The sequence below is a fragment of the Triturus cristatus genome, chromosome 11 (assembly GCF_964204655.1).
Source record: "Triturus cristatus chromosome 11, aTriCri1.1, whole genome shotgun sequence".
Lineage (NCBI taxonomy): Eukaryota > Metazoa > Chordata > Amphibia > Caudata > Salamandridae > Triturus > Triturus cristatus.
The window spans coordinates 436,449,607-436,462,007 of NC_140594.1; the positions used below are offsets into that span (position 1 = coordinate 436,449,607).

Genomic DNA, 12,401 nt, shown 5'->3' on the forward strand with positions numbered 1-12,401 from the left:
GATCATTAGTGCATTGGACCAATTGATCCCTGATGAGGGAATCTGCCAGTGCACCAAATTTGCAAATGGCAGAGAGCCCTCTCAAGGAAGCAATGTATGTAGTAACTTTTTCGTTCTTGCCTTGTACCCTTTGAAAAAATGTATGCCGCTCCAATACAACATTAACTTTATCCTTAAAATGAGAACCCAATTTCCTTAAAGTGGTAGTGAACACATCAATATCACCCTCCCCATTCTCCTCTACACCATCAGCTAAATCTTCGTAAACCTTCCCCCCATGAACCCCAAGATTATGTAACACAATATGTTGTTTTCTTACTAAAAACTTGTCCCCTCCTATGGAGATTAGGTAGGAATGAAACATTTTGACCCACCTATCCCATGGAATCTCCGGTTCCCCTTCATCATTTAAAAATGGAAGCGGATGATTCATGTTAGCAACTGACATAATAACAACATGATTTAAGACAATGGAATATTATGCAGTGAATGAGAAAATGCTGAATATTAAAACAGTACAAAAAAATATATAAATCCCATCCTCGTTGCCAAATTGTTAAAATAAATCCGTAAGGCAAGAAGTATGGAGAATAAAGTGGGTTTATTACAAAGAACAGTTCCTCCAACTTCCTAGCCTAACACTCCTCAGGTGGAGATCTGAACATTCTAAGGTGCACTCCAGTTAGAATTCTAGGGAGGAACCACCCAGGGAGGGAGAGAGGGGCGTACCAATACATAATAACAATGACAATGACCATAACCATATTCTGAGTGAAATATGAAAATAGGGGAAGATTATCACACTTGTCTGCAATAATTAGCTGTGGTTTCCCACCTAGTTGCGAGTTTGTGTTTTCCAACCACATTGCAGCACACGATTATCTGGAGACCAAGCAAAAGCAGCAGATAGCGGAGAAGCCGCCACCATATCTAAGACCCGGATTAATGCTCTGGCCAACAAGAGTGCGATGCCTGTTGGAGGCCTGAGGGAATCTCTTCTGTGATTGATAGTTGTTGGTACACTTCTAAGACTTTAATTCAACGTGATATTTGTTTTAGTGGATGCTCTGTGCATTAATGTTCTCTCTCTGTTTGCCTCCCTGCCTTTATTAGTGACAGAAATATATCTATTTCTTGTGATGGGTGTATAAGAACATTTTTATTAGTTTGTTAATTATTGAGCCCACTGCGTCAGGGCTGTCTGATCTGTTTGCAGTGCTTGGTGCATGTGATATTTTGTTTTCTGTTGTGTGATTTATCTTTCCATAAAAAATGTAAATTTTAATGTTGGAGTGAGGTACATACATAAATTCTTACTCCGACGTCAGACTGTACAAATATCTTATCGGCTGTACCATACCACTCAGTCTGGTATCATTTGTACCAAAACCTTTTTTATATTTGTAAAATGAAGGTTCTCAAACCAAGTTAATATGTAAATTAGAAGCACAACTATATACTTTCATAGCACTTTTGATTACTGGCTTGGTTATCAAAATAGGTGGTATGCGTGGTTCTGCAAAATTTGTAGGGGAGCCCACTGTCATTGTCCTTGTTGAGAAGTTTTACTAGTTTTGGTATTTTAAAATATAAATGGTGAAAAAGCCCTGCAACATCTTTAGTAATTGTTTCCATTCCGGCAGGTTGTAGTCCTTGACGCTGGTCTCACTTCTCATGATGCCTGCCAGAAATAATGTGGGAGGCAGCATCCCCAGCAGCAAAGTGAAATACTCCAAGCTTTCTGACACAGACGAGGGATACATCGACCTCCAGGTAAGCTGGCAGCCTGTTGTTGGTGTTACTCTAACTACTGCGGACCTTTCCCTTCTTTGGTTGTGATTGCCCTTGGTCGTTGTTTGCAGGCTGGGGGACAGGGAGCAAGTGGAGAGGAAGAGCTTGGAAGATTGGTTCTTCAAATGTCGAGATTGGAACCACTGAACAAATGCCAACTCATGAACTGCATAGTTGACAATTGTCCACCTTAGAGCCACCCTTTTATGATCGTGGCCACATGTTGCCTGACCTCAGAGCTTCCTATGAGTAGGCAAGAGCATGTCTGGAAACTCGCCCAGCATTTAAAATTTTACAGTTTGTTCCACTCATCACTTAATGCAGTTCCAGTGTAAAATAAACTGCTTGGGAGTCTCTGACTGGACTTTGTTGCAGTATTTAGCAGGCAGCTATTCACTTGACTTTTTAATCAATGTTTTGGGTTTATTTTGTTTTTAAAAATATTTATGATTCAGTGGATTACATGATTTGATTTGTTTACAGTGTTTTTAATGTACTTTAAAAAAATTAGGCTAGATAAATGTGTGTTTTATAAATCCCTTGTTTGCAATTGTATGTGATATGAAAAACATGAAATAAAATGAACTATAAATGTGTGTATAAGCTGAGTAAATGGCACTTTGTCATTTTCTGGGACCCTGTAAAGACAGAATACTCCGCTTCAATATGATATTCTTATGTATTTAAGAATCCTCAAGAGTCACTCCTCTCCCAGTTAGAGGTGCCCCAGTGACCAATGAGAATGCTTTAGTGGTGTTGAAGAGAATGCCCTTATTACTCACTGGTAATCTTCATTACCCTGAGTTCCATTTTTTCATCACAATTCTTACTACGTGAGGTAGTCTCCCCCTACTTCAAAATCCAAAGACAGATACCCTACTAAAGATGAGAAAAAGAAGAAATCTAGCTATAAATGCTTGTTTCTTCTTTGTTTTTATAAGAAGACCGTCCCTTCCTTGTATCTTTCAAACTTACGCTTGTGACTGATCTGCTTTTATTAAGCAAAATAGGAGGACATTGTAGTTGGCAAAGTACACAAAGTTGAGATGGAGGGACGAGAGCTGTGACTGGGAACACTAGGACTTAAGGAAATAAGAGTACTGGTAAGTAATCGGGTCCTTACCCTGTGATCTGTCCCAGTACTTACCACATGAGGATGTAGTCAAGCTTTTATTTTGTGAAGACACCAATAATATGACAACTTCAACCATGATATTGATCCAGCGGAAGCGGTGTACATTTTATAAACCTGCACAAATATCCAATATACCATGAACCAAACAAAATACTCATTTACCATTCAAAAGTTTGGGCCCATAGAAACTCTACAACCACTTACAAATCATGAGGTCCTTCAATAGATCTTTGTAAGAGCAAATAGGCACTCAGATAATTAGAGATGGATGCTATTTCCTTCATGAAAACCTGTAATGAAGAAAATTCCTAACTAACAACAACATCCAAAACAAATTAGGTCAGATAAGACCCATCAATAAAAAACAAACTCAATATATTTATCAAGGTACCTTTATCTAATTTTCAATATGAATAGTCAATGAACAAAAACACATTAGAATTATAAGTACTTTGGTTATTTCAAATGAATACAGGTAATTTCACAATATAACAGAACAAGGCAAAATACATCATAAATCAATAACTGGCGTGAGGCGAAAGAGAGAGAAAAGATACACAATGCAATTTCAATATGCAATTTGAGATTCATACAATCCTACGGTCAAGAAAAGTATTGCACAGCGTGCAAAAGTCTAAATTAGCTAACCCCTCAAGCCTAAAAGGTATAGCTTGTCCAACATTACCAAACAATGAAGTGCAAGGATAATTCAGGAAAGTTCAGTTCAGGGAAGGAGTCCAAGTTCGGACCGACAGCATGTCACGCCCAAGAATTGCAAGAAAATTAGCCAGCTAGCCAGAGCATCAGGAGAGCGCGAGAGCGAACGACCTTTTAGTTATACTTCAAAACGTTCACAATTCCAACCTTCAAATGTAGTTAATTGACAGTATTACATGATTCCATTGATTAGGATCCATGGTGTGATCATGGCGTGATCATTCTCCAATTCACAATCATCCGGAGCTCTTACGAAAATGCTTTTGCTCATTTGTAAAACATCAAGTCCTCTCGGAAAAAGGAAGTACATTGACACTTTCCGTATCCACGTGCTCGCTTCCATGTTAGCTTGCAACAAAGTCAACACAATTATTCATAGAAAGAATACTCTAACCGTAGGAAGGAAACTCTAGTGATAATCAGTCATAACTGAAGCAAATAGATCAGCATTTTAGAAATAATGAAGGACAAATTACATTTTTCTGAGGCCTATGTTAGGAAAAGAAATAATACAATAACAGGCTTTGAGGCCTTCATGGAAAAGCACAAAATCATAATTTTCTAAACAATGAAACACACTATTATTGAAACGTATAAGAAAATAGAGAATGCATAAGAAACAATATAAAAGCATCATATATTTGAAACTTATAAACATAGTCTGATTAAGATTTTTCTAAAAGTATAAGCAATCACTGTTTTTCTATTTACATGTTCATGTTCAAGAAAAAAACATAAGTAGGGCTCCCGGTTTTATGGTATTTATTTTTTTGCTATTTCCGTCTGTATTTATCCATATTTATTTTTTGCTAATTTTATCTGTATTTATCCATATTTACTTTGGGTTTTTTGGAAAAAGTAAGCTGATATTAGTATATTTCCACATTTATTTAACCAATAAATATGCACTCATGCCTGAATGTCTGCCAGGTTTCAGTGCTGTGAACACCCGCAGAAGATAAATCAGTGCACTTATATGAAAATATGCAAATTTCAGTATGAACCTTGTGCATAACTACTGCTGTTAAAGCCTCTTTACTAAAACCCCTTTCTTTTTTAACCCCCTTATCTATCAATCCACACGTCTATTGGCCTAGCAGTCATGGCAGCCAGTATTTAGAATTACTCAAAAAGCAGCCCAATTTCCATTTTCATCCACATTTAAAAATAAATACAGACAAGAAATAAAAGTGATTTCTGTCTTTATCTGTGAAAATCAGTAAAAACGAATAACAGGGAGCCTTAACCATCAGCAAGAATAATTTTACTTTAAACATTTTCATAATCACATTTTTTATATCACTACTTGGAATTTACTTTTATACCATATTTGTAGGTACATTTAATACATTTCTCTCTCATGACATAAATGACTCTCATTACTTCAGTTTGCAAACCTTCTGCATGCTTTTACGATGCAGTTTTGGAACTCTAAATGTGTTATGTCACTCCTGCTTGTTTTTACGTTGTACTTTGAAACTCTCCCGTGTTTGAAAAATATTAAACTGTTAGTCATTTTATAAAATATATTAAGTTAACACTAAATGATCAGACTTGATCAAGCAAATTAATTCTCAAATTATCATGCTCCATCAATATACATAGTTTATTGAATAGTATTTTTAGCATTTAATTCAATGCAGCTTTTATAGAACCAAGAACAATAGCATAATTGCTCGCACATCCAAATAATAATGCAGAAAACCCCACATATCTCTGACCAAAGGTAGCCACCACTCTGGTGGAGCGGTCTTGTAAGTTCCATGAAAATTCCTCTCCCATGGATACATAGGCTTGGGAAATGGCTTGAATTACCTAGCTAATTAGGGTTTCTTTCTCTTATTGGCTGTGCCATAAAAAAAATAAACAATCTTAGCAACAAAAGTTTTGAGTTCTCTCTGTGGATTAGGCAGTGTTTATAGTTTACGTCTGGTATATCAGTAGACATTTTAGTAAGTGAATACTTCCTCTCAACACATTGTTTATTGATGCTTTGATATGCTCTGTATTTATTTTTCCTTTGCTAGGAAGAGGGCTGTCCCAACAGGGTGAGTTTGTTTTCGGTTGCCAAAACAAGGGCAAATAATAACCATATATTTCCATGCTTTTCTCTTCAGTTTAAAAAGAGCCCTCCAAAGATCCCCTACAAGGCAATTGCACTGGCAACAATACTTTTCTCCATTGGCACCCTCCTGATTGTGATAGGAGCCTTACTGCTGACTGGGTACATTAGCGGAGGGGTAAGCACGTCTATATTTAATATGTATTCATGTTTTTATAGCAGGGTTTACTTTATTTTGTTTCAGATTGAAATTGTTGTACTGTAGGCATTAGTAAAGGAGCTGTCTTGTAATCTGGCATTCTGAAGACCAGAGCTTGTTGAAAGACAGCTAAGTGACACAATAGATACTGAGAAGAGGATTGCACGTGTTCTCTTGACTCAAAAGAGATTTCACAATATATGCTGCGGTTCCTGGGCTGCTGAAAAGCATTACATGTTTCACTGGTTAATGGTTGGCTGCTTGTACATAAAGCATCCGTATGTCTTATTCTTGACCAAAGAGAAACTAACATCATTGTTGGAGGTTGCAAAAGAACATAAATATTTAGGCATAATTTTCAAAGATGATCTTAATTTTAAATCACACATGGTTGCTCGGTCGTTGAAACTTGACTCCGTCCTGGGACAAAGATCTGTTGAGGTACTGAAATAAATGTATACCATAAAAATTGTAAGTTCACTGATTTACGGCTCTGAAATTATGGTGGAATCCGATATATTGCACATACAATCAGTAGAAACTGTAATATTGAAACTCTGGTTGAATTTCCCAAAAGGATGTATTAATTAGGCCTTGTTAATATCAAGTATAGATATTGGCCGAGAATTTGAAATTATGGAATGAACTTATGGTTATCCCCAATTGATTCATTTAGATATCTGTTAAAATGCCAAATGCAATTAAGAGGTGGAAACCATTGGATGTTAAACTTTTGAAATGCTTTGCAGGCTCTAATCTGTCTTCTGATTTTACTTTTAACGAACTACAGCTGAGTCTTAGTAAAAATAAGATAAAAAAATATGATCAGAGATTACTCGCAAATACATCAAAATGTAGGAAGAGACAACAGCTTGCTCATTTAACACATGCTGAGTTTAAAGGCAAGTTACAACACTATTTGAAAAATATGAAAGCACAAATTGCCCGGCGCTGGATATTGAAGCTGAGATTAGCTCCGGTCCTATTATTTACAAAGTGGAAATACAGTGGTGTGAGCGCCATCATGGACCATCAGATAGATAATCTCTGCCCAAATTGTGCATAGTGCACTTTAACACTATGCCATATTTTACTCTTTTGTAGTGCTTTTGCAATTGAAAGGAAAAACATTATTACCAATTTTTTTAGAGAGCTCCAGATCCGCGATATGCAAGACCTATTGTCTCTAATTTTAGAATGTAGCAATATTAATCTATGCTACAAGGTGGGCATATTTCTTGCGGTAGTAGACAATAGGGTGAGCAAAGAAGCTATTGCTTAAATGTTATTAATTGTTATATGTGTAAAATATTTCCCTCTTGCTCTTATCTCATGATATTGGTTTGCTGCTTTTTTATATTTCTTGTGTGGGTGAAATTCTACAGTATTTTGATTATTTATTTTAATATAATAGATACTATGTGATTGTTATACTATGGAAAGTTATAGGTAGTTTAAGCGGAAGTAAAGTGAAATAAAGTTTATTGTATTAATCAAAAGATTACAATAAAAACGTATAAAAAATCATGGTCAGCAAAAGTATCAAGGGATCGATAAAACGTTCTAGACATGTGATTTAAATTAATGTGTAAACTGTTTGCTTAGACCTAGTCACATTATTTAAAATCAATGTATAAAAGCAGTTTGCAAAATTAATACTTTATAGGCTTGGTCTAAAAATGTCATTTGCAATATTATTGCCTTATTGTCACTGTCTAGGGCACTGGCCCGATATGCTGTTCACTTCATTCTTTTTCCTCCGTGTAAAGTTGATTAAAATGTTCAAAAATATTTTTAGTTATACAGAATGATTTGACATAATATTGCTTCTGATCTTGCAGAGGAGGCTCCGGATGAGAACACCTTTTCTCATATTATTTGTATACACAGGGCATTATGCGGAGTACACTACTGATAGAGTCTAGGATATTATGTGTGATATTAACTGAATTATAATTTTTGTTTTGAAGTGTTTCTATGTTTAGACCCTCAGTAATTGTTCATGTGTGAAAATATGTCGTTGGACATTTTAAAGTGATTTTAATATTGTTAAAAAGCACTAGTTTGAATTATGAAATCATTCAAGTCTCAAGAACATTGGGACACGCACGAGTTCAGTATGCCGTCTATGAAATATGGCACTAATTTATTTCATGAGGTGGTGGTGCTCACTCACTTTGAGAAAGACTTGTTTAAGTTGAAACGCGTCAGTGTGGTTGGAACTGGCTGCAATAAAGAAAAATGTGTACACACGGCCTGTAGCTTGCTGTTCTTCAGCTTGACGATTGATCCTGTAAAAAGAAAATATATATATATATAAATATATAATATATATATTTTATTAACATACATACACACAGACAGTTGTATTGTTTACTGTATTGCCCTGGATGAAGACCTTTTTAACATTCAATCATCATGTCCTAGGAAGTTAAAGTGGACTCATTTTTTAATTTTTAATTCTTTGCCCATTCATGTGTCGTTCTTCATATTAATCATTTCTCGTTTTTACTTAACTTGGTTTGAGCGTTTAAGATCTTTCATTCTACAGTGAAACACCTGAATGATATCTTGAGGCACACACACCACATGCATTATTTTCTCTGTTGACTGTCTCTATTAGAGTGGATTTTGAATCTTATAAAGCGCTATGCTGCGGAAGGTTTCCTGGCACTGAGAAACAATAATAAGAACATATGCAGTGGAGACTGCAGAACTATCAGAAAAGATAGAACTAAAGAATATGTGGGATCCGTCTCCGAGCGAGTGGCAGTTGGTTCCACAGTTTGGCCCCTAAGAATCTAAAATGCCTACCTCTTATCCTGGTAATTTTTGTTTTCAGATTGTTGTAGTTCCACTTTAGTGCATTATTCGTGGCCAGGTAAGCGTTATGTAAAAGGCATAAGAATTCAAATTGAATTCTTGGCTCCCTTGATAATCAGTGGAGTTTTCTTCAAGCTTAGGACACATGGTCACATTTCTTAGCACAGCAGACTATGCAAACAGCTGCCATTTTGAAGGTTCATTAGTAATCATCTGTAGAAAGTCAGAAAAACTCGATTGAAAAAATCTCATTTAAATGAAACACAAGTGGAAACAAAGATGGAGAGTGTCTTTTTCTGCCGACACGGATTTGCCCTTCGTAGCGAGCCGGGGTTGTGGTAATGCGAGCCGCAGAATGCCTTAATATGGGGTGCAATGACAAGTGTTGGATGATTCCCAGAGATTTAGCTTTTGTTGCCAGGGACTGTGGGTGTAGGCGAGGATTTTATTGGGCCTAGAAACTTCCTCTCCTCAGTCTTTATTCTTATCTATTATGATCAACCCTGTTGTGTTAGCAATGGGCTTTAGAAAATAAAAAATAGACTCCATCAATTGCTCAACCCCCTTAATACAGTCGTAGAGCAAGGGCAATGATGGTTTAGACTGCTTGAAGCCCAGGCTTGCTAACAAAGGTGTTGAAATGCTCTTTGTGAATCCTGATTACCCCTCGATGATTCTTCTGTGTCGTGACAGAGCTCAATCATAGACCACGAAAAGACTGACTTTTCTTTTCTGCACGCTTTGCCGGGGGTAGTGTGCTACAATCACACTCCTGGTTCACTGTCTTTGATGCTTAGATAATGAAAAGAAAACTTCTCCAGCACGGAAAACTGTCAAGAAATGTTCCCCTGGCGTTAGCACTTCCTCAAGTGTCTGGTAGATTGTATTAATACCCAACTTTAAATGGGAAACAGCCTTTACCACACAGCATTTTCTACGCATTACGTTTACAACGGTACACTTACCTCGTAAACGTCTTCACAACGCGTAATGATTCAACGACCATCTTTACCACGCAAGCAACGTCATCACGGAACAGTGCGTCAGTCCGTTTTCAGTGTCGGCGGAGACCTGCGAAAAAGGCAAAAAAAAGAAGTAAGGGGTCTTGGGGGTGTCTCCCCCCCCCCCCCCCCCCCCCCCCAAAAAAAAGAAAAAGCGTGGTAAGGGAAAAATCGAGGTAAAGGCAAAGCGTAGAAAAAACATTCCGTTGTAACGCATGCGTGGTAAAGGCATGCGTTGCAACGGAATGCATAGTAACGACATATATTCCTTTAAATCAGGTTTGCAGTAGTAAATACACATTTCATGACAGTCGGTGGCAGATTATCAAAGCTTTAGGTGTGACAGAACACAATTTTCACTAGGATCTTCTGAATCTGAACCTCTCGCCAAGTGTGAAAATCAGTACCTCTCCGTTTCAGAACCAGAAGTCCTACATACCTGCATTCTATTTACCTTCCCTACAGGTCTCACTACTCAAGTTCTTAATTTCTCATGTTCTATGTGAACTGGCTTTATGATTCAGTGTGTCTTTCAGTGTGTCGGTGCGGAGAGCTGCTTTTCATGTGGTATTTCAATATGCAAGTGTTTGGTCAGTCTACTCTGTAAATGCCGGGTTTGGAGCATTGAAGGCTTTGTGGGAATCAACTTTTCCAGAAAAACTTCACAGGCTGCACACCGTTGTTCAGTTATCAGGAATTGCTGCTGATTGATTAGATGTTCTCAGAAAAGTTACCTGGGGGACAGGGGACTTTGTTTTGAAAATGAATACCATCCATTGTAGTTAAAATGGACTCTACCATGAGTGTGGGTCCGTATCCTCCAAGGGCTTCTCATTCCAGGATTGACCATCCCCACAGCACTGGACAATATATTCACTCCTGTTACAACCGGAAGCCCGTTTCTAGTGAGGCCAGTGTTGCAATCAGAAGAGAGAGAGCAGTTTGAATCAATAAACAAGGTTTCTGCCTAGAATCGTTTTTATCTTTTTGATGCTTGACGCATTTAAACCCGAGGGCGTGTCTTTATTTGGCAGATTCTTTTTACAAGGGTTCTAGTATCTTCCCGTTCCTCTAGAGATTGGTCTCTGTCGTATGTGAGACTTGATTAGACAGATCAGTCTCATGATTCCCCCTCATCCGCCCCTTAGTTTGAGCCCTGTGTCCTTGTGGTGCAGGGGCTGCTGCGAGGAGAGCAGCCTCCTATGCAGCGAGTACTGAAACCTCTCAATGGAGGCCAGCTTTCATTAATGTTATTGCAGCAAACAGCAAGATGATGGAAGGAATACTTGGATTCATCTCAGCCACTGATGATCATTGCATCTGGGGTTGCCCTGCTGACAGGGGCATGGCCTGGCAGTTTTTGTTTCTCAGTGCCAGACATAGGATTATGGTAAAGTTTCCTACATGCTGATTTCCTTGCTCTGTCTGTCTGTCTTCCCTCTATCTGACTCGTCAGCCCACAGTACACTGATTAGTCTCTTTTTTAAAAAAATATAAAAGGTAACTAGTGATAGTGCATAAGCATGCAGGAAAGCCATATGACATACACCTGTCTGTACAGTAACTATTTATTAGCTTTTGAGGCAGTTTACGGTTTTAGATAATGGGGGAAACCTGTGGACTTAAAAGTAACAGGATCGCCATAAAGGTAATGGTATCTTATTTCAGTTTTCCCGAACTAAATATTTTTGCAGCCAATTACTAAAGTGCCTGGTACATGTGTGTCATGTTATTTGCTTTTGGGTTGCCAGAAGACTTCTCTTTTTTCTCCACAAATTGAGTGATTTTCTATTTTACCGCGTTAGCTGAGGATTGGGCCCTTTCCTGGATCCATAAACGTCTTGTGGACACTTCCCTAATTGTTCGCTCTAGATCTGGAGACAGACCAGGGTCCAGCCTATACCTGAAATTGAGACCATGATTTTCTTCCCCCTGCCTTCTGGGAGAGCGGAACCCTGCCAGAAGCTAGGTCCTGTGAAAATACTTCACACTATTCAGCATGGATGTTGAGCGCCTGATTATAAATACACTAAAACTATCCAATCCAAAGCACAGCCCCCACACGTATCTTTCGCTAGCCAAAAGGCGGAGTAGCCAACCGCTGTACTTGTATTTTGTGTTAGCATAACTCGGCGAGTTATGCATTCTTACAGGTCTGGCATAATATAAGCTACTTATTTAAACAGCTTTCAGAAGTATTTTTAAGTTCAGCCATATGGCCACACAGTGGCAGCATTTACCAAGGTAAGGGACAAGGTAGTAAATTGTTAGAAAATATGTTTCCTAAGGATATGATTAAAGGATAAGCAAAAAAACAAGCATTGGCGAAGACAGTAGATCTCTCCTTTGAGAACTATTGGCTCTGTCAGTGCCTTTTGTTCATGCTGTCCTGCATTTGCCAAAATTCTGCTGCTATACAATATGAACTAAAAGAAAAAAGGGGCAGTGACTCGGCCACTGTCAACGCGTCATTTTGGGTCGTGCGTCATGATGTTTGGGTGCTCTTGCTCATGGCACATGTGAACTCATGCGTGTGACTCATGTGCCTTTTGATTTTTTTTTTTTTTTAATTTACTTATCCGAAAAGGATCCGTGAAATGAAATGTGAAAATGAAGTAGCACCAAAGTGTTTTTATTTATAAAGCAGATTAGCTGGCAGTAATTTGCTGCATG

At 37.9% G+C, this 12,401-nt stretch overlaps 1 protein-coding gene across 1 annotated transcript in view; it reads left to right on the plus strand.

Moving 5' to 3' along the window:
• The window catches only part of TMEM230 (transmembrane protein 230), an 83,260-nt gene that overhangs the window by 42,055 nt on the left and 28,804 nt on the right, over positions 1 to 12,401 (plus strand). Inside the window, exons 2-3 of the mRNA XM_085636356.1 lie at positions 1,644 to 1,773; positions 5,761 to 5,883. Coding sequence (XP_085492482.1) covers positions 1,675 to 1,773; positions 5,761 to 5,883 — 222 coding nt within the window. The 5' untranslated portion in view covers positions 1,644 to 1,674. The remainder of the gene's footprint in view (positions 1 to 1,643; positions 1,774 to 5,760; positions 5,884 to 12,401) is intronic.